General features: G+C 38.2%; 2 protein-coding genes across 3 annotated transcripts in view; one reads left to right on the top strand and one right to left on the bottom strand.

Moving 5' to 3' along the window:
- The window catches only part of MED13 (mediator complex subunit 13), a 95,099-nt gene extending 70,755 nt beyond the window's left edge, over positions 1-24,344 (bottom strand). The window contains exons 1-3 of one of the 2 annotated variants that reach the window (XM_029211001.1): positions 24,206-24,344; positions 22,144-22,378; positions 12,993-13,161 (exon numbers count right to left, since the gene is read on the bottom strand). In XM_029211001.1, coding sequence (XP_029066834.1) covers positions 12,993-13,161; positions 22,144-22,378; positions 24,206-24,271 — 470 coding nt within the window. In that variant the 5' untranslated portion in view covers positions 24,272-24,344. Of the gene's footprint in view, positions 1-1,349; positions 1,834-12,992; positions 13,162-22,143; positions 22,379-24,205 lie in introns of those variants that run through there. The other variant, XM_029211002.1, reaches the window with a different exon arrangement.
- On the top strand, positions 20,912-21,354 carry LOC114888698 (60S ribosomal protein L35a). The gene has a single exon (XM_029211003.1). The coding sequence runs from the start codon at positions 20,965-20,967 to the stop codon at positions 21,295-21,297; it is 333 nt and encodes a 110-aa protein (XP_029066836.1). The 5' UTR covers positions 20,912-20,964; the 3' UTR covers positions 21,298-21,354.
- Positions 24,345-24,975: the final 631 nt, after the last annotated feature.

Genomic DNA, 24,975 nt, shown 5'->3' with positions numbered 1-24,975 from the left:
ATCTTATTTCTTATGGTGCCTTACATCAGCCTACCCCCCAATACCTATTACTTCACCAATCTCATTTCTTACTAGTCTTCCTCTAATACTTACCCTTCTCCCTCAACTGACCTCTCTGCTGTTCCTTAAACACATCAGGCCTTTTTACCTACTGTTACTCCATCTGGAACACTCTAAATAGCTATATTCACCTTCATCAGGTTTTTGTTTAAAGACTTTCTAGATGAGGTGTTCACTGATCACCCTACTTTAAATTGTCCCTCAATTCCTCTTCTGGGATTTGTTTTGGCTTAAAAAAATAATCACAATCTAACATATTATACAGTTTATTTCTTATAGTCACCAAGATTGTAAGTGCTATTGGAGGAGGAATCTGTTTCCTTTGTTCAATGTTGTATCCCCAGCATCTAGAATAGGTCCTTGGCACACAGTACTAAATACTGTAAAGTCCACATCTGAACCACCTATTATTTCTACCCAAACATATTCCTTTTCCTATCAAGTCTATATCTGTATATAGTTGTACAAGCCAGTAACATAAATCATCCCAAATTTTTCACTTTCCTGAAACTCCCTACATTCAGCTAATTTATCACCAATTGCTAGTGATTCTAGTTCTTAAATAATTTATTTTTTGTTTTTTGCCTTTTTAAGGTCTGAGTAGCTGTTGAAATCTCTAATTTATCTTTCTTTACACCACTGTCAGCTATCTAAAAATTAATTCTAATCATGTAACTGGGAGGCTCAAAATCAACAGCTCCCCAATGCCTTCAGGACTAAGTCAAAAAACCCATAAAACCTTAGCACAGCACTTTAGACCCTTCACAATCTGATCCTTGCCAAACTCTCTAAACAGATACTTAATCCACCAAGAACTACCCCATTGTTTACCACAAATTTCTCTCCATTTCTTAATCATTCTTTAAGACTCCTTTAAGCATGATTTCTGTGCTCCCATAATATTCTATGCTTATAATAATATTTATCATAGAATTACTATTATTTACTAGTTTAACTCCCTGCCAGGTTGTAAATTCCTTGATAAAAGGAATCATAACTTTAGTATCTGTGGAAGATAGAGTTATTGGTCCCAATTCTTCAACCCTTTATTTTTTTTAATTACTGTAAAAGAACAGAACATAAAATGTACCACCTTAACCAATTTTAAGTGTACCAGTCAGTAGTGTTAAGTATATGCATACTGTTGTAAAACAGATCTTCAAAACTTTATGATCTTGCAAATCTGAAACTACACTCATTAAACAATTCCCCTTTCTACTCCCCCCGCACCAGCCCCTTAAAAGCACCATTCTACTTTCTGCTTCTATGAACTTGACTACTTTAGATACCTCGCATAAGTAGGATCATACAGCATGTCTTTATGTGACTGGCTTATTTCACTTGGCATAATGTCCTCAAGGTTCATCCATGGTGTAGCACGTAACAGGATTTCTTTCCTTTTAAGGATGAATAATAATTCATTTTATGCATATAACACATTTTGCTTAGCCGTCATCCATCAATGGATATTTGGGTTGGTTCTACCTCTTGGCTATTAGGAATGCTGCTGCTATGAACATGGGTGTGCAAGAATCTCTTCAAAATCCTGCTTTAGATTCTTTTGGATACACATTCAGAAGTAGGATTGCTTCTTTTGGATACACACTCAGAAGTAGTAGTAGGATCATATGGTAGTTTCGTTTTCAATTTTTGGAGGAACCTCCACATCATTTTCCATAGTGACTGCACCATTTTACAATCCCACTAACTGTGCACATGGGTTCCAATTTCTCTGCCCTCACTAACATTTGTTATTCTTTATTTTCGCCATAGTAGCCATCCTAACATATGTGAGGTGGTATCTCACTGTGGTTTGGATTTATATTTCTCTGATTAGTGATGCTGAACATCTTTCATAAGCTTATTGGCCATTTGTATATATCATGCTTTGAAGAAATGTCTACTTAAGTCTTTTGCCCATTTTTAAATTGGGTTATTTGATATTTTGTGGAGTTGTAGGAGTTCTTTATAATGCTGGATATTAACACCTTATCAGATACATGACTTGCAAATATTCTCTCCCATTCCATAAACTGCCTTTTCCCTGTTGATTATGTCCTTTGACGCGCAAAGGTATTTAGGCTTGATATAGTCCCACTTGTCTATTTTTGCTTCTGCTGCCTATGTTTTTGGTGTCATAACCACAAAATCATTGCCAAATCCAGTGACATGAAGCTTTTCCACTATGTTTTTTCCTAGCAGTTTTATAGTTATAGGTCTTACGTTTTTAATCCATTTTAAGTTATTTTTTGTATATAAGGGTCCAACTTCTTTCTTTTACATGTGGATACCCTGTTTTCCCAATACCATTTGTTGAAGAGAATATCCTTTCCCCACTGAGTGGTCCTGGCATCCTTGTCAAAGGTTATTTGAATACGTACACAAGAATTTATTTCTGAACTTTCTGTTCTCTTCCACTGGTTTACATGTCTGTCTTTATGACAGTACCACACTGTTTTGATTACTGTAGCTTCGTCATGTTTTGTTCATCCCTCCCTTTATCCAGACTTTGTAGTCCCTCTTATTAGAAGTGAAATATACTTCCCCAACCTTTGACTTAGGTTCGCTTTGTGACTTGCTTTGGCCAAGCAGAAGCTTGAAATATGCTTATGCAATTTAGCTTGCCCTCTGGTGCTTCTTTAATTGCCATAAGAACATGCCTTGACTGGCTCACTGGTCTAAATAGGATGAGAATCATACAGAATACACTTCTACCCACACTATGGTTTATAGTGTGACTAGACTGGCTAACCCCTGGCTAACCTGTAGGTACATTAGTGAGAATACATAACTGTGGTTTTAAACCCCTATGTTTTGGGGTAGTTTGTTACACAGCAATAGCTGATACAGAAACTGGCAGCAAAGGTGAGGGACTACCATGACAAAAACCTAAATATGTGGCATTAGTTTTGCAATCAGAGGACTGGTAGCAAGGAATATAAAACACTGAAAAACAGTGAGGAAAATGGTAACCCATGTTACATAATGGATAAATACTTCATAAAACTGTTACCTGAAATAATCTGGAACGCAGAAAACATGCCTAAATGAACTTACAGAATTGGGGGAACACATCAAGTGAAAATGTAGTTTGACTGTTACTAGTTACACTTGATAAAGTACTAAAAGAAAGAGGAGAACTCAGAAAACAACTTGCTGGTTTGCAACCATAATTTAAGGAAATATAAACAGCCCAAAAACTGTAGGGCTGGAAAAAAAAAAGTTTCTCAACAAAGCGATGGTGTGGCCTATGTTATAACACAGCTCAAGAAAAACACTAAATCAAGAGTGTGATTCTCGTACCTTTTGTTAATACCAAACATTACTCTTGATACCAGTTGAAACATTAGAATTTTTAAAAATTACTCATAAGTCTCATACATTTATTTTCCTCAAAGAATGCACCTAAAGTAAACAAACATATATGCAACTAATCTCATTACTAAATGCGGGAATGCCTATGAAGCGATATTTGTGCTTTTCTTCCGAGTGTCTTCTGACAGAATTCTTCTATAACTGTTAAGGTTGAGTTACAGAATGTATAAATACATAACAATTTCTAGATAGTATTTTTATCTTAGCAAACACTAGTGTTTAACTTTTGAGAGGGAAATGCCCATTATGTGTATTGACACAAAACAGGCAGAAATCAATTTTCAAAGCATCTCTCTCTAAACAGCAAAAAAGGATATGAGAATTTAAAAGACAACACGCTAGGGCTTCCCTGGTGGCGCAGTGGTTGAGGGTCCGCGGGTTCGTGCCCCGGTCTGGGAGGATCCCACATGCCGCGGAGCGGCTGGGCCCATGAGCCATGGCCACTGGGCCTGCGCGTCCGGAGCCTGTGCTCCGCAGCAGGAGAGGTCACAGCAGTGGGAGGCCCACATACCGCAAAACAAAAACAAAAACACGCTAAAAAAGTTAAGAAAATTTCATATTAAACTGGTTAGAACGAATATATACTTTTTAACATTACAAGCTTTTTACATATTTTTCAGGTAACATTAAAAGATAAATTTCTTGGTAGGGGCAAAATTTAAAAGTATAAAGGGAAATTACTAAAAATACTCTATGTCAAGGAAAACATTTATTAAGGAAATGACTCAAGCAATAATAATCGAAACACAGAGATATTGTAATTTGATTAGTTTTAGGGATCAAGTAAGTATGCTCTCTATACAAATGATTATGACTGCTATGTGCTTACTCAGTAACTCAACAGCAAATTCCCAAATCTAAATTGCAAATACTTCCAAGAACATCTGTAAGTTTATGCAACAACCTAAAACAGTCTCATGTTCTTTATCCTTAAAGACAAAGAGGCTAGGAGACCTGAACTTTATATCCTCATACTTAATTAGTGAACTAGAGTTCTTAAAAATACAGCTTTCGGGACTTCCCTGGTGTCCAGTGGTTAAGACTTTGCCTTCCAATGCAGGGGGTGCAGGTTCGATCCCTGGTCAGGGAGCTAAGATCCCACATGCCTCATGGCCAAAAAACCAAAACATAAAAAAAATACATTATAACGAATTCAATAAAGACTTTAAAAATGGTCCACATCTGACCTCCCTGGTGGCGCAGTGGTTAAGAATTCGCCTGCCAATGGAGGTAACATGGGTTCGAGCCCTGGCCCAGGAAGATCCCACATGCCATGAAGCAACTAAGTCCATGTGCCACACAACTACTGAGCCTGCGCTCTAGAGCCCGCAAGCCACAACTGCTGAGCTCGTGTGCCACAACTACTGCAGCCCACATGCCTAGAGACTGTGCTCCGCAACAAAGAGAAGCCACCGCAACAAGAAGTCTGCACACCACGACAAAAAGTAGCCCCCGCTTGCCGCAACTAGAGAAAGCCCGCGCACAGCAACGAAGACCCAAAGCAGACAAATAAATAAATTTATTTAAAAAAAAAAGGCCCACATCAAAAAAAAGTCTAAAAAAAATACAGCTTTCAACTGTTTCATTTCATACATAAAATACTAAAAGAGAATAATCTCTCTTCTCCCACTATTTATCTGCACTGCCCTACTTAACAGCAAGCTCTCACTTTCAGTTACCTATTTTAAGAAAAACATCACCTCCTATACTGCTAGCATATGTTTCCAATACAGTCTGATCTAGTTATAAAATGGCTGAAAATAAGCCAAATTTGTGCATGATATAGGAGGAAAAAACTAAACATTCTAAATATGGGATAAAATTTCTGAAATTCTTAGAGAGGTATACCTTGCTTTATTGTACTTCGCAGATAATTGAGTGCTTTACAAACTGAAGGTGTATGATAACCCTGCATCGAGCAAGTCTGTCGGCACCATTTTTTCAAGCATATGTTCACTTCATATTTCTGTGTCACATTTTGGTAACTCTCACATTTCCAACTTTTTCATTATTATACTTGTTATGGTGATCTGTGATAAGTGATCTTTGATGTCACTATTGCAAAAAAATTACGACTTGCTGAAAGTTCAGATGATGGTTAGTATTTTTTAAATAAAGTATTTTTAATTAAGCTATATACACTTTTTTTTAGACATAATGCTACTGCACACTTAATAGACTACAGTTAGTGTAAACATAACTTTTAAATGCACTGGAAACCAAATAAATTCTTGCGACTCGATTTATTATATGTGCTGTACTGTGGTAGTCTGGAAAAGAACCTGCAATATCTCCAAAGTATGTCTATATTAAAGGTAATCTAGTCAGAAAATATTATAGGCCAAAGCGAATGTTAGGTAATACTGCCATACTAAATTCACAATGTCTTGTCTTTCAAGGAGAGAGATCATTTTATAACATCACCTAATTTTTGGTACTTAGCACTTAGAAAAGTGGAGTTAAAACAAATATGTGCAACTACAATGAGACTCCAAGGTACCGTTAGGCTACTATAAAGTATTGTATACAGTAAAACTGCTCTCCAGGAGCTTTTACTATAATAACCAAAACAAAAAGGCATGAGTGAGGCAGAATTTTACAGATGAAACCTCAACAGATAATCTTTTATTGTAGAAAAATGTTCCTTAAGTACTGAAATTAAACAAAAGATTCTTTATTCTAAGACAGAAAATGAAAATATGCTAATAAAGTTAGCTGTTCTAATAATATAACAGTTATCTATACTGCTTTAGGAGGTACTGTATCTTATCTATTTTTAGCACTTCTGTTAGGTAGTTACAGAAAGATGACACCCCATTTTGCTAGTAGGGAATTCAAGGCACAATGAAGTTAAATGACTTGTCTTAAAATCATAAACCTAGTTAAAGGGAATGTTGACTTAAAATTCTAGTCATCCTAACAACCAATTAAAAATGGATAAAAGACGTGAAGAGACATTTCTCCAAAGATACATAAATAGCCACCAAACATGTGAAAAGATGCTCAACATCATTAATCATTTAGAAAATGCAAATCAAAACGACAATGAGATAACCACTTCACACCCCTAAGGATGGCTACTACTTTTTTTAAAAAGAAAAGAAGTGTTGGTGAGGATGTGGAGAAATTGGAATCCTCCTGCACTGCTCGTAGGAATATAAAACGGTACAGCCAATGTGGAAAAGACTTCAGCGATTCCTCAAAAAATAAATAAAACTAGAACTACTGTATGATCTAGCAATTCCACTTCTATGTATATTCCCAAAAGAACTGAAAGCAGATATTTGTACACTATCTACAGCAGTGTTATTCACAATAGACAAAAAGTGGAAACAACCCAAATGTCAGATGCCAGGTGAATGGATAAACAAGATGTGGTATAAAAATACAACGGAAAATTATTCAGCCTTAAAAAGAAATGAAAATGCATGCTGCAACCTAGATGAGAACCTGGAGGACATTATGCTAAGTGAAATAAGCCAGACACAAAAAGACAAATACTATATGATTCCACTTGTGTAAGGTACTTAGAACAGTCAAATTCATAGAGACAGAAAGCAAAATGATGGTTACCAGGGGCTGGGAGGGGGAGAAAACAGGGAGTTATCATTTAATGGGCAGATTTTCAGTTTAGGATGATGAAAACGTTCTGGAGATAATATGATGGCTGCACAACAATGCAAATATACTTAATGCCACGGAACCATACACTTGAAAAATGGCTAAAATGGTAAATTCTGTTATGTATCTTTTACCACAATGAAAAAAAAAAAGAATCCTATTCTATCATTGGATTGATAAAATTTATGTAATTGGTCCTATATTTCTATTTATGTTGTGTTATCTAATAGCAACACGTTATGGTGATACTTTTAAAATTATGCACAACTCTTTCACAATCATCCATTTTAACATTATTTGAAATAATTAACATCCCCCCCCCCAAAATCCTAGTCATCCTAATTCCTAGATTTTTATTCCATCAATTCAATAGTTTTCAAACCTTTCATTAGAATCACACAGAGATCTTTTAAAAATTCCAAAGCCCAGACCACACTCCCAGGTTAATACACAGGTTATTTTTTTAATCTCTCAAGGTGATTCCACATCCGGACAAGTTTGGGAACCACTGCATTAATCTGTATTTCTGTAGCCCTCAGAGTAATTTTTTTTTAAAGCTCTTTTTTTAAAAATATATATATTTATTTTATTTATTTTTGGCTGCATTGGGTCTTCGTTGCTGCACGCGGGGCTTTCTCTAGTTGCAGTGAGTGGGGGCTACTCTTTGTTGTAGTGCGCTGGCTTCTCACTGTGGTGGCTTCTCTTGCTGTGGAGCACAGACTCTAGTCACACGGGCTTCACTCGTTGCAGCATGAAGGCTCAGTAGTTATGGCTCGCGGGCTCTAGAGCACAAGCTCAGTAGTTGTGACGCACGGGCTTAGTGGCTCTGCGGCATGTGGGATTTTCCCGGACCAGGGATGAAACCCGTGTCCCCTGAATTGGTAGGCAGATTCTCAACCACTGCGCCATGAGGGAAGCCCCCTCAGTAACTTTTTAAATTTCTTGAATTTATAAGTGTAATTTCAGTATCAGGCATCCTTGCCATATCTCAATGAACAAAAGATCTATATTAAAATCCAGAATAAAACACCTTATCTGTGATTTTGTACATACTTCTGCTCACTCAGTGAACACAATACTTACATTATACAGTAAAGAATACTTAGAAAGCAATGACATATTATTCTGGTTTACAACTTCAAGTGTTCAGGAAATACCGTATCTCCCTAATATTTTAAATTTTCAAGTCTTCTGTTTCACTATTTCCAATAACTTTAAAAAGATGTAGGTACAGGAGATATAGTGGTCTACAGGGTCCACCATCTGTCTCATATTTTTCATGCCCTATAATCCAGCTCCAGTACCTGCAAGAAATATGACCTTGGACAAGTTCCTTAACCTCCCTGTGCTTCAGATTTATCAACTGTAAAACTGGAGTAACAGGTCTGTTTTGAGAATTGATTTAATACATATTAAGCCCTGATTTCAAACACTGCTTGGCCAGTTATGCTCATTCCCTTCTCCCCTTCAGAAAAAAAATTTCTCTATTATGGTTCATATCTAAAACCAACAGTTGAAAAAGACAGATTTGTATGAATCTCTAAGAATCATAGTAAGAAATGATAGTAAGAAAAGCTTAATGGGGAGGGCAAAAGAGAGAGAAAAAAGTCTTTCTTAGCACTTCATTTTTTTTCTCATTAATGTTTCTGGAAAGCATGAGAATGTGGAAAACTGACCATGCAAATCTTAATGACTCAAGCATCACAGAGAAATTTCATGGGTCATAAGTACTATTATATCATCACTTAAGACTTCAGAAATAGGATGCATAATAATAATCTTGATGACAGACATTAATAATAGACTAGCACAGACAGGCTAAAAGGAGGAAAAACAAGACAGTAACTATGCCCAACTTGGCAAACAGTGGATACCTTGACATAAGATGGAAGTTTCCCCTACCTCTGAGATGCTAGAGTACACTCACAATTTAGCATACAATTCCAAGAGGGTTCATAAGCCAGAGAGAAGAGATCTTTTACCAATAAGCACTACCAAGCCCGGCTGGGCTTCAAGCCCTAGAACTGCGCTGTTAATGCAAACCAATATACAAATGACTATTCAGCACTTGTAAATGTGACCAGACAACGCCGAGGTGTACTCTAAGTACAGAATGCATATTAGATTTCAAAGACTTAGTTAAAAAAAAAAGAAAAGAAGATACCTCGCTCATATCATCTTTATATGTAATTACATGCTGAAATAGATATATTAGATTAAATATATTAAAATTAATTTCACTTTTTAAAAAACTTTCTTTAATGTGCCTACTACCAGATTTAAAAACACATATGCGGGCTTCCCTGGTGGCGCAGTGGTTGAGAGTCCGCCTGCCGATGCAGGGGACATGGGTTCATTACCCGGTCTGGGAAGATCCCATATGCCGCAGAGCGGCTAGGCCCGTGAGCCATGGCCGCTGAGCCTGCGTGTCCAGAGCCTGTGCTCCGCAACGGGAGAGGCCACAGCAGTGAGAGGCCCGCATACTGCAAAAAAAAAAAAAAAAAAACAAAAAAACCACATATGCGACTCACATTATATTTCGACTCACATTATACTTCTATTAGACAGTGCTACCTTAGAAGACAAGAAGAAAGGAACTGAGTCCTTAGAAAACAAAACAGTGATAGCTCTTAGCTTCCCTAGAAGTTCAGGTTTTCAGAGGTACTGAGGAACCCAACCAAAGGACATCCTAAAGCTACATAAAATGGCTACTAATATGCCACCTTAAATCTTGTGGTGCTTATATTTAATTAAAATGGAGATAAAGAGACTGTGTAAAAGCCACAGGTGTGGCAGAAGATAAACATAGCTTTATGGTAAAATGTAAAGTATAGTCTTTCATTTACTGCCAAAAATAAAACAAAAAAACCTTGACTGACTTCTTTAGTGATGCTCCTAAGGTATTATTTTAATTATAAGTGTAAAGGCTCTGGTGGAAGCAATACCATCCAAAAGAACTTTCTGCAATGATAGAAATATTCTCTACCTACATTACCCAATACAATAGCCAGCAGTCATAAGAGCATTTGAAATGTGGTCAGTACAACTGAGGAACTGAATTTTTATTTTTTCAATTAATTGAAATTTAAACAGCTACAACTGGCTGGTGGTTACTATAATAACAGCAGAGTTCTAAATAAAAATGGCCAGGTTCCTGACCAATCACCATACTAAAAGCCTGCAACTTCAGAGCTATTCACATACATAGGACTTCCAGTCAGCATTTTAGTGCCCAAAAGTCTTAAGAGTAGAAAAGGAGGTAATTCAGACATTCAGGATCTCAAAAATATTACTTCTTATGTAACTTCAGGAAACTATAGGTAGATGGGCACTACCAAAACAGTAAGACAAAAAAAGAAAACATGAGATCCAGAAAATAAGGGATCCAACACAGATAAAAAGGCGAAGAGAATTCCCAAGATGACTGCTGTGAAACAGGCCTTATAGAACAAGAAGTCCAAACTGGACTTTATACTTCTGGTACATAGCCTAGGGGCAAATTACCAATAAGTACATAGATCAGGGTTCAGCAAACTTTATCTGTAAAGAGCCAGAGAAATATTTTAGGCTAAATATTTTAGGCTTTGTGGAGTCATCTGTCTCTTGTCACAACTATTCAATTCTGCTGTAGTGTGAAAGCAGGCATAAAATAATCCAAATGAAGGAACAGGCTGTGTTACAATAAAAATTTTATTTACAGAAACAGGTGGCAGGCTATATTTGCCCTGTGGGGTGGTAGTTTACCAGCCCCTGACATAGATAATTAAGTGAAAAAAGAGATAATCATTAACACTGAGGAAAACAAAATTATAGAGAGGAAATGGAATGTAATCTTAATATACCAAATGGCTCACTGAAAATAATATTTATAAAATTATAGTAATAGAAACAATAGGTATTGTTTTTTACCAAATCTCATAACTATATTGGCAAAAAAGGGAAAAAAGAGAAGGGAAGAGGAAAGAGAGTATATAGGTATGCTGATGTCTAAGCATCAGGGGTAGTTAGATAGCTAAACCATTAATAGAAAGTCAATAGATTAAATCCTGAATAACTGAAATAACAGAAAGCTCAGGAATCAGCACAGTACTTGCTTATAAGTTTTTAAATACATAAATTAAAAGACAGTTAAAAGAATTAAAAGGGACTGCCTCTGAGGAGCACATCTAGTAGCTGGGTTCAGGGTTATAGCATTTCATTTTAAATCTTGGTAATCAGCTTGACTTCTTAAAACTATATAAATATATACAGTGAACAATGCTAATTGCCTACCTGATACTTATTCCCCTTCCTCTAATTAACTGCCTACCTAGTATCTATTCTCCATTTCTTACTAACCAGAGCCTTATTTTGCTCAGAGTGGCAATGTTCCCATATAAAAAAAATATTTCTCTCAGTAATACAGCCAATTAAACGTCAGCTAAAGTTTCCAGAAAAGAATCTACTTTCTGATCCAAGGGTCACCACTTCTCACTTCCTCCCTCCCTTCCTCTTCCTGCCTGGAATCCACTGTGAGTGAGGTTTCGAGATGCAACACTTACTGGGGCCATGAGGATAAAACCCAAAGGCTAAAGATGAAAGAGCAGAAAACTCGAGGGAACCTTAGTTTTGATGACGTTATTGAACAGATTATCTACCTGCAGACTCCTTGCTATTGAGAAAAATCAATTCCTACATAAGCCAGGTAGTTAGGTTTTCTGTCATGTGCAACTGAATGCACTCCTAACTTGTACAATTAATTATTCTATTGACAATAAAGGTTTATTTTAATTTTCAGAGAGAAAAAAATGAAGAGAGTCTTGATTTCTCCAGGCTTACCTGGTCATCCATTTCACTGAAACTAATAAGGGAAGTCTGAAAAAATTTCGGGTGCGCATGAAAAAAGATGTGCACGTGATGTAAAAAAATGACATCTCAACAATGATTACAATCACAACCAATACTTCATATCCTCACATCTTTTAGGGAAAACTAATAAATTTCCTTCATTTTCTCTTTTTCCCACATCCCATCTTACTCACCACTGTTTCATCTCTCTTCAAGTCTCACTAATTCAACAACTGCTTGGGACTAAATCTTCTAAGAGATCGTGCCTTATATTATTTAAATCAGAGAACTGTAGTAACCTAAAGCTTTTAAGACTACATGTCTTAAAGTCTTCTGTGCATCTGTAATTATCCTACAAATTAAGTGTCCTAAATTTGCCTAATTCAAAGTTGAAGAAAATTGAAAAACACCCCAAAAGTAAACATGTCTTATATAGAAAATTAGATTTAAATTACTTTAATTAGAGCAAAAACAGAGGTTTGAGAATGAGAAGGATTACCTCAACCCAAAACATGACTACAGATCACCATCTAAAAACAAATATTAATACTGCTTAATTTTAACAGAGTACCATGACTGTATTTCCACTAGTACTAAAAAAGTATACTTCAGGGCTTCCCTGGTGGCGCAGTGGTTGAGAGTCCGCCTGCCGATGCAGGGGACACGGGTTTATGCCCCGGTCTGGGAAGATCCCACATGCCGCGGAGCGGCTGGGCCCGTGAGCCATGGCCGCTGAGCCTGTGCGTCCAGAGCCTTGCTCCGCAACGGGAGAGGCCACAACAGTGAGAGGCCCGCGTACCGCCAAAAAAAAAAAAAAGTATACTTCAATGCATAAGTCTCTGCTTTTCATCCCACATTTTTTCTACCATCCCAGAACAAAACTTAGGCCACTGCATTGACACACAGCCTAACCTCACTGCAAGAAAATTATTCAAATGTGTAAGAGAAAGAATGAAGGGGTCAAAGAAAACTAAATACTTATAGTACTTTGCCAAACTTAACCTCCTGAATGTCTGCAAGATATTAGTTTATCACACATTTTCTATAAAGTCATTAAAATTAACAAGCCTAAAGAAATATCAAGTAAGAGTTTAAATAAGATAGCTTACCTTTTATTTATAGGTTTTTCATCTTTTTCATAAGGCTTTACAAACCACTTGCCAATACGTACAAAGTTCCGGTTCATTAAACACCGTTCCAACAGATTGTGAACTGCTTTGAAAAGCAAAGTACGGCATTCATAGGAAAGCCCATTCTCCCACACTCCATCTTCCTCTTCTATAAAAGAAATGAAAGAAACAAAAGGTAACACTGTGGCACTATATCTACTTAGAGCTAAGTAAAAAGTGTGACAGTTTAACCCCTAAATTTATAAACCCTACTTCACCTCAGAATAGTGAGCTACAATCACTTCGGTATCTCTCTAGACATTAAAATATCAGGTTTCAAAGCTACTCCATAGAGAATAAAAGGCCAAAGTGCCATGTATTCTATTAAATTACCAGAAAATTATTTTTCCACCATATAAAAAGGCAACGATATACTGCAAACAGACTGATTTGGTTTCTGTATAAATGAAAAGGACATTTGTATAACCAAGGGAAATATTACACATTCTACACCTAACATGTCAATTTCTAAGCTGGCTCACTTGTTAGTTACTTTACAAAACGGACCTTGCCAAAAAAACTAGACAGTTAAAAATTAAACTCAAAATATTTTATGTCCATCAGCATTCTAATCCATGACTCAACTATAAAAATAAGTGATGGATAAAAAGGAAGCTTTTGGCAAAGAGCCCAACAAGCAGTGCATTATCAGCCACCTCAGGTCTCATTACAACCTAATGATTCCCATGTTTACTATTCAGTATGGGATTCTCTACTTGGGGGGAGAACCTTAAAAATTCAAAGACAAATTTTAAATGGCACATCTGATATAAAGTTATAGCAATCTTCACTAACTATACAGCCTCACTTTTTCCAGCAAATCTATTAACCACCCAAGTGAAGTTACCAAAACAAAAAAACCAACAACAAAAAAAATGCAGTCAGGGCTTCCCTGGTGGCGCCGTGGTTGAGAGTCCGCCTGCCGATGCAGGGGACGTGGGTTCGTGTCCCGGTGCAGGAAGATCCCACATGCCACGGAGTGGCTAGGCCCGTGAGCCATGGCCGCTGAGCCTGCGCTCAGCAACGGGAGAGGCCACAACAGTGAGAGGCCCGCGGACCGCGCGCGCAAAAAAAAAAATGCAGTCATTTTGATATAAGTATGGATGTAGTTCAGAAGAAAAAGCTTTTTACTCTCTATCCATCTCATACCTATAACAAAGTATCCAAGGAATCCTACTATAAATGATAGCTACTACCGTCAGCATTTTAACTTTTGTAATATTTTAAACTATTTCAAATATAATTTAGTATCCTTCTATAACTTTATAAACATTTTATAAATATGGGTCTTCTTTCAATTTAAGTAAAAATAATCTTTCTTAATTAAACACTAAAAATGTATATAACATTCCAATAGAAAAATAATAAACTAAGATGCTTTTGAATAAAAGCAGAGACACATATTAAGAGTGACACATGGTTTATATTCATAACTTACAAAACAAATGGGCAGAATAAACATTAACTCAAAAGCATGACACTGGACTTTAACTGCACTAGAAATTTGTGCCACTACAAAGGTTAATGTTGATTTTATGTTGCTCTTTAAAGTGTTTCCTAAATTATAGTTGAAGTCTTTCAAATAAACTAATTGTATTTTTTCAAAAAAGGTAAGCTCTTAAAATATGAGGTAAGCTTTAGAAAATGACAATACTTGAGAGTTGAAATAATTTTTAAATCATTAATAATAAACAGAGAAAGGTCTTCACATTCTACTATATTACAGACATCCTTATGTACTTCCATTTAAAGCCAAAATTTTACAAGTTTCACTTTATTAAAGAAAACAGGCTAGAAGAAAAGGGAAGTGGCACATAGTGATTTCACTTTATTTAAAAGGTCTAGATCACAAGCATATTTGTGAGTTGCTGAGAGAAAAAAAAGTGAATCTTTTGCAATCTGCTTTCAGCCTAATCAGGTTCTATTATTTCAAAATTAAATACCTACAACATTAAGAGCTTTATCTAAAGTTATGTGATTTATGATTACTAAAAGTACACATATTCTTAATTCCAAGAGAATTATGCCGGAATTCTTCACTTCTTCATAACCTATTTAGTGTACTTTTACTTTTATTGCCTTCTACCTCAAAAATCCTTACCTTCTAGGAAGCACAATGGAGTAACATTTGTCATACGTAAGTAGCCCCTACCAAAATCTTTTTTCTGACTACTTCTAAGTTTTAAACCAACAAAGAACCAAGACACACAGTTTACCATTACATTTCAAAGTTGTACAGTCACTATAAACTTCAAATATCAGAAAATTATTCACTGAAAACTTGAGACTGAATTTGCCTTCTTCCCCAAAAGAGTAAATTAAAAATCTTTAGACTAGTAAGTAATACGACTGTATTACATAAATACAATTTATATAAATTTTCACATAAAATTCTGAATATTTTATGGTTTTATTTTTAAAAATCTATTTCAGTTAAACCTGTACTTAAATAGTTTAAGAATATAAACATAGTTTAGAAAATTAACCAGTATTAATATTCAAGCATTTCTCCCTCATTGCTCTAAATTTTTTTGTCTAGAGAAACTCAGGTGAACTTACTACTCATTTTACATTATACCCTCAAATGCCCACAATGCTCATTAACACTAAATGGGAGTTATGCATAAAACAAACAGACCACTTGTTAGGATTTTCTAAGGCCAACAAATATCTTGAGTATATCTTCACCTATATGGTTGGTAACTAAGCAACTAAGCAATAATTTCATTTTTCATTGCTGAGGAAATAATAAGAATAATTCCTAATAACATTCAGTGAAAAGCTTGAAGGGTTTTTTTTGGTGGGGGGGGGTGTCACTTAGCAACAAGAAGCCTACTGAGCCAAGCTTCTATTTTGATATTATAACCATCATAAAAGTACTTCTACATGTTGTATTCAGAGATATAAAAAGTGAAATGGTGGGATTAAGCCTCCGCGCTCCAATGCAGGGGGCCCGGGTTCAATCTCTGGTCAGGGAACTAGAACTAGATCCCACATGCCGCAACTAAAGGAGCCCACATGCTGCAACTAAACAATTCTCTCAGAGCTTCCCTGATGGTGCAGTGGTTAAGAATCTGCCTGCCAACACAGGGGACGGGTTTGATCCCTGGTCCAGGAAGATCCCACATATCGGGAAGCAACTAAGCAACTACTGAGCCTACGCTCTAGAGCCTGCGAGCAGCAACTACTGAAGCCCACAAGCCTAGGGCCTGTGCTCCGCAACAAGAGAAGCCACCGCAGTGAGAAGCCCTCGTACTGCAACAAAGAGTAGCCCCCGCTCGCTGCAACTAGAGAAAGCTCGTGGGCAGCAGCGAAGACCCAACGCAGCCAAAAATAAAATAAATAAAATTTAAAAATGAATAAAAGATTCCCTCATGCCACAACTAAAGATCCCGCATGCCACAACTAAGACCCAGCACAGCCAAATAAATAAATCAATAAATATTAAAAAAAAAAGAAGCGGGCTTCCCTGGTGGCGCAGTGGTTGAGAGTCCGCCTGCCGATGCAGGGGACACGGGTTCGTGCCCCGGTCTGGGCCATGGAGCGGCTGGGCCCGTGAGCCGTGGCCGCTGAGCCTGCGCATCCGGAGCCTGTGCTCCGCAACGGGAGAGGCCACAACAGTGAGAGGCCCGCATACCGCAAAAAAAAAAAAAAAAAAAAAAAAAAAAGAAGAGTGAAATGGTACAACTAAGCCACCCAAGACATAGTGATATGCACCTCTTACATTAATTAAAATAAGTCCTTGAAGCTCAACACCAGTATTATAACAGAAAAGGGAGGGAGGAGGAACACATAGCAAATCTTTACCTAGCTCTTTTGAACTTAATCAACCATAGCCTACTGGAAAAAGTCTGCTTAATATATTTAAATAAATGTTTTCCTCCTCTTGTATCTGTATCCCCAGAGAAAACAGTTTCAATTCTGTGTTTTTAGTACTGTTCCATTACCCTTAGCATTAGAACTCTTAATCGTCATTACTTGAAAAAATTTTACAAAGTATTTTAAGAAAACAATGCGTAAGTTCAAATGCTAAATTTGATTTCCATAAAAAATTTTTTTCTGAGGATACATATTATAGTGATGCAAAAGTATGTGATAGGTCATCAGAATAATTCTCCATGCGTGGGGGAAAAAAAACAAAAAAAGTTGATATACCTAGCACTTGTACTCAGTTTTCTCAAAACTGACATCTTTAAATATCTCCACAGCGGTAAGCCAGTAAAAAAGGAATCTTTTCCTAAGTAAGTCTGCCAAACTATTAAAATGCAACATGCACTAATGAATAATAAATGGGCCAAAAATGATCACTGTAGAAAATACTGTGTATTGCTTTAAAGAATAAAGAGAAATGTTTAAATGTGTAGCTCAGTGTCTGTCTTGAACAACAATTGCCCATTCATAAGCTATTCATTCAACAGATATTACTGACAGCCTTAAACTGGCAGCATTAGTGATCGGCAAAAGCTGAAAAATTTTGGTTTAAAAGAAGCCTAATATGCTTACCTTTGATTTGAAGATTTAAAAGACACACTTTCCTGCTCAAAATTGATAGTACACAAAAAAGCATGGCAAACAAAGTTGTCCCTAGAGATTAGCAAACATAAAAAGTTGGGTCACAAGTAAATTATGGAACAGAAGACAGAAATGAATTAACTCTCTTCGGCTACCTGGGGAACAAAACAATTTTTTAGTTTGGCTGACACTAAACTCCTATATTTGGCTGCTATTTACCTATTTGTCAACCTTGTTAAAGCTGCCACTTAAGGTTAAATTCCACTGTAATTAATATCCTTCAGGGCTTCCCTGGTGGCGCAGTGGTTAAGACTCCACCTGCCAATGCAGGGGACACGGGTTCGAGCCCTGGTCTGGGAAGATCCCACATGCCGCAGAGCAACTAAGCCCGTGAGCCACAACTACTGAGCCTGTGCTCTAGAGCAACAAGAGAAGCCACCGCAATGAGAAGCCTACGCACAGCAACGAAGAGTAGCCCCCTCTCTCCGCAACTAGAGAAAGCCCGTGCACAGCAACAAAGACCCAATGCAGCCAAAAATAAATTAAAAAAAAAAAAAACCTTCAGTAAAAGCATCCAAAATTAAATTCTAAGACTAAACAATGGCCTGTTTAGTTTGACACTATTTACAATGAAATCCTGTTATAATGAAAAGTATTTGGACATGTTGCTGAAATTCCACATATATACCACAAGAGCCAGGAAAAATAAATATTTTTAGCCCAGACTGATTCTGTTTTTTCAGTTCTCAAGGTATCAGTTTTCTCAAAGAGTCTTATCACATTCTAGCTACTATGATTTTCTTTTTAAGATGCAAACCTCAGAGAGGGAGCAGTTGTTTTTATTTTTGTTTCAAGGGAAAAACTAAAAGCCAATGATGACAGCAATAAAATTCAAAAAAGGGTAAGGCACAGAATAAAAATACCCACAAAACTCTTCTCCTTTGAGAACACACTAATAATGAAACAACTTTGCTCTGAAGCAAACTAACAGTACACTTAAAAGAACCAATATAGACCTTTGACCAGAGGAATTAAACTAAAATTTTCCCACCACATTTACATCTCTATCACACAACCACTGAACGAGGACTGCTACAAAGTTTAAATTTAAAAAAATTAAAATTTAGGGCTTCCCTGGTGGCACAGTGGTTAAGAATCCACCTGCCAGTGCTGAGGACACAGGTTCGAGCCCTGGTCTGGGAGGGTCCCACATGCCTCGGAGCAACTAAGCCTGCTGCTCCGTGAGCCACAACTACTGAGCCTGCGCCCTGGAGCACGTGCTCCGCAACAAGAGAAGCCACCACAATAAAGAGTAGCCCCCGCTCACCGCAACTAGAGAAAGCCTGCCTGCAGCAACAAAGACCCAACACAGCCAAAAATAAATTAAAATAAAATAAATTTATTTTTTAAAAAATTAAAATTTAAAAGGTTGTAATCAAAGAGGAGTTCTGTTCTCCAATTCTTTTTCTATCAAAACATATGGATACTGATCCAACTATCCATTCTCTTAGAGGGAACAGAGTAAAAAGTAAAAGAAAAAAAGTGTTTGGCTTCGGGATTCAAAGGACATTATGAACAAATTATCTTTCTGGAATGTTAACAGTTAGGCCAGTACTAGTTAGCACAAATCCTGACCCAAAAATCATCAAGTCTTTGCAAATTACTAAATACGACTACTGCTACAAAACAAGTAACTGAGAGTTAAAGTATGTATCAAATCAGATCTGGTTTGCTGTAACAGACTTTCACCAATTAGCAATAAAACCAGTTTACATTCTATTTCTACATATCAGCAAATCTTGAAAGGAAGGTGACCCAAACATGTGCTACATGTAAGAGGCAGGCAGAAATTTAAAAGGCACTATGGAACCTGACCGAACTCTTCAAAACTATCAAGATCATCAAAAATAAAGCAAGTCTGAGAAACTGTCACAGTCTAGAACAGTTGAAGGGAACATGACAACTAAACGTAATACGGTATCTTTGATAAGATCATAGGATAGAAAAAGGACATTAGGTAACAATAAAAGAAAACCAAAGAAACTATCAATTTTAGGTAATACCAATGTATCAATACTGGTTCATTAGCTGTGAAAAATGTACATTTTGATGGAAGATGTTAACAATAAAAGAAATTAGATGAGGGTTGTTATTCAGGAACTCTCTATACCTCTAACTTTTATGTAAATCTAAAACTATTTTAAAACAAAAAGTTACTTTTAAAAAATACACTATGGATGACACAAAGGAGATTAAGGGGGTTAAGCAAAGGCAACTCTGTACTTTTATTACTGAGTTAATAAGAAAAACTGAGAATTCTAATCTGCAAAAAGGAATGCCTCCCTCCTTCCCTCACCAACAAGAGGGGCACCATTATCACCATAATCACCAATATTTCAGTCACAAGATGTGGTAGGTGCTGAAGCAAACAGAAGGACACTGCCTGTGAAGAGCAGGCTGAAACTGAATTAAGCAGCTTTCTGTTACCACCTGGGTCATTCCGGTTCCCCTTTCCTCACTACTACACCTCCACTTGGAACTCAGGATTGCCTCCTGCAGCTGATGCCGCCCCTACTGTCCAGCTGCTCTCTTCTCAGGGGAGCTTAAAAGAAGGGGATAGAGTGCCACAGATGGGAAGAAATGAAAAAGGGGTTAGCTAGAGAGACAGAGGCAGACTAATTACCCCAAAAGGGAGGCAGACGGTGTCCCTGGAGCAAACAAAAGGGCACGACAAATATACTCCATCAGCAAAGACATTATCATTCTCTAAGATATGTCTGATTTAGGTAAAGACATTCTAAAGTAAATGACAAGTTAAAAAAAAAAGCTAAAACATTATAAAAATACCATTGGCTACACCACCTGTTTAAAACAGTATAGGACAGACTTGGAACAGTAAATATGATTATATACAACTACTAATATATTTTTCTTTACTACTTCAATTGCTTTCACTCTGATAAACTCTTAGTATTCAATGGCATTCAGCAAAATCTGACAAGTAAAGCCTAATCTTCCAAAATTACTTTCATTATGTTCAAATCAGTATTTTAAGGTGTCGGTATTACCATTTTTAAGAAAATATGCTAAAAAACAGTTAAACTAGAGAAGAAATTTTTTTTATATAACTGAAGTTTCAGGAGAAAACATATTTAAACACATAACATGGTGTGGCGTTTACGCGGCTGAACTTTGGGGGCAAATAAGTGGGGTCGGCTCGGCTATATGCTTCTCATGAGATGCTGGTGCGGCTCCGAGGCTCTACCAGCTGATGATTTCTATGGATTCCAGCAACAGGGAGGACAGGATGGAGGAGATACGGGACTGATGGTGCTGGTCCCCTGACCTCCGAGAATGGGTGCTCCGGCCTGCTGGGAACAGGACTTCTAAAACGACAAATATGTCTGGAAGGCTGTGGTCCAAGGCCATTTTTGCTGGCTATAAGCGGGGTCTACGGAACCAGAGGGAGCACACAGCTCTCCTGAAAATTGAAGGTGTATATGCTCGAGATGAAACTGAATTCTATCTAGGCAAGAGATGTGCTTACGTGTACAAAGCAAAGAACAACACAGTAACTCCTGGTGGAAAACCTAACAAAACCAGAGTAATCTGGGGAAAGATAACTCGTGCTCATGGAAACAGTGGCATGGTTCGTGCCAAATTCCGAAGCAACCTTCCTGCTAAGGCCATTGGACACAGAATCCGTGTGATGCTGTACCCTTCAAGGATTTAAACTTACTGAAAAGTAAATAAATAAAAGTGTGGATTTGTTCCCTTGTATTTTTGTTAAAAAAAAAAAAAAAAAAAAAAAAACACATAACATGAAACATCGAAAAAAAATACCCACATAATATTTTAATATACATCAAAACAACTTACATTTGACTTTAATTTTACTGATTTGCTCATAAGATTATTTCTCTAACTTTTCAGGTTATGATTCCATGTCCCACTGTAAAAGCTAACAAGTTGGCACTGTTTCATATCAAAGACAGTCTTTGATGGAACAGTATCTAAAATAAAAGTATCACTTTCCAAGAATAAGAAAATTAACATATGCCTTCATATGTTAATAATGTAACAGCCACAAATAAAAATAATAAAGTAACTATATGCTTGGGGAAAAAAACATGTGAAAGTTACAATACAACATTTCTAGATCCTTCTACAACTGTTTACACATTCATACAGAAGACAGCAGTGGCAGAACTGACTCAAAGATGAGTTATACACTTGGCTTCCAAAGTATTTTATGACTTTGTTAGGAAATGCTCCCCAATTCCATTTTTCTTAAGTTAATTAACGTAACATGCCTTCCTTGGGCCCTGTCTGCCAGAAATTCATGAGAAAGCTGGGTGGTAAAAGAATAAAGTTATTCAAGGCTTAAAAAACCTGCCATAATATGCATAATTTTAAGTAAAATAAAATAACCCCAGTGAACTAAAACATGAAGCTGAATTTTTATCTGGTTTCATACTCAACAATGTTCCACCAAAAAAATCTTAATTCTTAATACAAATGTTTTTAAGAAAAGTATACAACATTGCTATATTGTCAGTTAGAAATAAGTTGCTTTCACCTGACAGGTCATGGTGAATAAGGTCAGCAAAATTGGGGTCTTCGCCCCACCAAAATATCCACAATTCTCTTCTTCCAGGTCTTTGATCTCGCCGCCAAACACCAAGTACGTCTGCCTTAAGGCAGCGACTAAAACTGCTCAAAATGGGGTCTTCCTCTGTCACCGGAAACAGAATGGGGGCAGAAGTTGGGCCTTGCCATACATATCTTTTCCATTTAATTCCCGTCAAGTCAGCCTGAAGAAAAGAAAGCATGATTTTTTTTATTACTGCGTATTCACTCAAAATCAAAAGTACTCACTATTAAAGTCCCTTATTTCATTAAGACATTACAATTTTTCAACATATGCTTACGATATTAAAGCAGACTGACCCAAAAAAAAAAAAAAAAAAGCTTATTCTGATAATTCAGCCACCAAAACTTAAAGGAAAAAAACAGTTAAAAAATTAATACTGACATGTCACTGAATAGCAAGTCAATAAATGTGTCCCAAGGAGAAATAAAAGAAACTTAACAATGTTAAATATAAACATGTACTTTAATGCTGCACACTGAGTAAACATTTACTCTCTGTCCTAAGTTCTGCTCTAACTGGTTACATTTGTTTCTTGGTGTCAAACTTATACCAAAATTAACTTTTAAAGATTCATCATTCCATGTTTATAGAAGTCATGGCTCTAATGAAATCTGAACTACATTTGAAAAAAATCTTGTTAAATCTTTACACATCCCTTTTAGGAAAAGTCAAATAGCTGCTTACAAAGAACCGTCAGATTTGTGCTAGTCTTATCTTCAAAGAACCTGATCCTAAAAGTACCAAAAATAGACTGAGTTGAAGAAGACAGAAACGTAAAACCCGTTTGTCTTATTACATCTGAAGAGATGCTGATTAATGGATATTGTACAAGAAAACATTTTATAAGGGGGAAAGGCGTTAAAGAGCTCTACTTAGCATTGTGAAAGTAATTCATCAGAGCAAATTCAATAACTCTTTAATATAACTTAAAGGTGCAAAGCCTAAGGTGCCAAAAATGAAACTGCTGATACACGACTGGCAGTTTACACTTGCCAACTAGTTGTGCTCCGCCCACTCAATTCACTTACCTATCACACACTCTCTTAATATTTCTCATAGGACAGGGAAATCGAAAAAAGAAAGTTACCGAAACTTTAAGTCATTTATGAAGCTAAGCTACTATCTAATTGAAGACTGAATTTTGCAACAGTTGGTACTTTGAAAGTCTTTATTGGATGTTCCCAGACCTGGGCCAACCTACACAATTGTCTTCCCTACATTCAGCTTCCCCTGACTTTTCAATAAAAGGAGGAGCAGCCTCCTCAAAACATTCTAAAAACGCAGGCAGAACAGACAAATATCAAAACATTTAGTACAGAACCACAGAACCTCCTCCATCAGCCCGCTCCACTCTCACACAAACATAATGTTCTAATAAAAGCAAGACGGCCAGAAATTGTCAAAATGGCAAACTCTTTTCAGAGTTTAAAAGAGCAAACATATGAAATGGCATTTACTGTTTTTTTTACACAGAGTCTGAAGTCACCCAAGGAAGAAACTAGCCCCCTACAGTTTGACTCATATGAAAAAACGCAAAACGAAAAGAGTGCTTAAGTTCCGGGGTCCTGTTTACTGGGAGAAACCAAATGAGCAGAGTGAGGCAGTGGGAGAACGGGCGACAGTGGAAAGTGGGAGGAGGGGGTACATGGTCAACAAGGAGAAAATCAACAGTTAAGCAAGAAACACAGAGGGAAATGCTAGCGTCCTGCCAGATAAGGAGCCCAAGTTGAAGACAAGACTACGGTGAGGAAAAAGGAGTCGGAAACAAGAAAAAAGGCCGACACTCCTAAAACACAGCCCAGGACGGCGGGGGTGGAACGCGTCTCCGGGCTGGTGCCGAGCTTGCCGCGGCGCCGGCTCCGGCTGGGCCTCGCCCGGGGACTCGGGCATCTGGATCCGACCCGGACCCCCTCCCCCACGGCCCAAGGGCGCACCTCGCGGCCCCTCCCCCACCGCCCACTCGCCGCGGCCCCCGCCCGGCACTCACCAGGCAGAAGAGGTTACAGTGACAATCTTCCAGGCTGGCCCCGTTCGGCACGAAGGAGGAACTCATCGTCCCTCACAGCAGCCGCCGCCGGCGCCACAACCCACCATCCGCCATTACCGCCGCCTCCGACCAGAGAGAGAAACACAGACACCGGGGAGGGCGGGGGGGTGGTGGTTGGGGGGGGGCGGTGGAAGAGGAGGCCGCCGGGCCGCCAGCCCTCTCCACCCACCCCCCCGCCGCCGCGAGCAGCCCCCGCCGCCCGGCCGGCACCCAGCCGCCCGGGGCCGAGGGCAGGAGGCGGGAGGGCCGCGCCGCGCTCGCCCCGCCGGCCGGACTGAGGCCGCCGCGGAGCCCGCGGACGCTCGTCCCTCTCTGGGGGACAGAGGGGATGTGTGCCCCTGCCACAAGAAAAAATAATAAATTACACAATAAATAATTAAAATCGAGTCCGAGAGGGCAGAGCCCAAGCCCTGGAGGGTTCTCCCGGCCAAAGAGGCGCCCGCAGAGGGGCGGGAAGGGCGAGAACGGGGAGAGAAGCCGAGGCCCCCGGCCCGGCAGCGGCGATGTCCTTAAGCCCAGAGTCTCCTCTGTGGCGGAGGTGGTGGCGGCGTCTGCGGGCTCAGACCATTCTCTGGCTGTGTCTTCGTGTCGTCCCTGAGCCAAGCCGGACCAGCGTCCGCTCTCCTGCGGCCTCACCTCCGGGACGCCGTAGACTCCCCCATTTTGTGGGCCCAGCGGGCGGTGTTTTTCCCCCTTTAATCCGAATTCAC

This window comes from Monodon monoceros, unplaced genomic scaffold (assembly GCF_005190385.1).
Source record: "Monodon monoceros isolate NGI ecotype Baffin Bay Population unplaced genomic scaffold, NGI_Narwhal_1 Super_Scaffold_9, whole genome shotgun sequence".
NCBI lineage: Eukaryota > Metazoa > Chordata > Mammalia > Artiodactyla > Monodontidae > Monodon > Monodon monoceros.
Note: the sequence above shows the minus strand (reverse complement) of the source record. Positions and strands in the feature narration are given on the sequence as shown.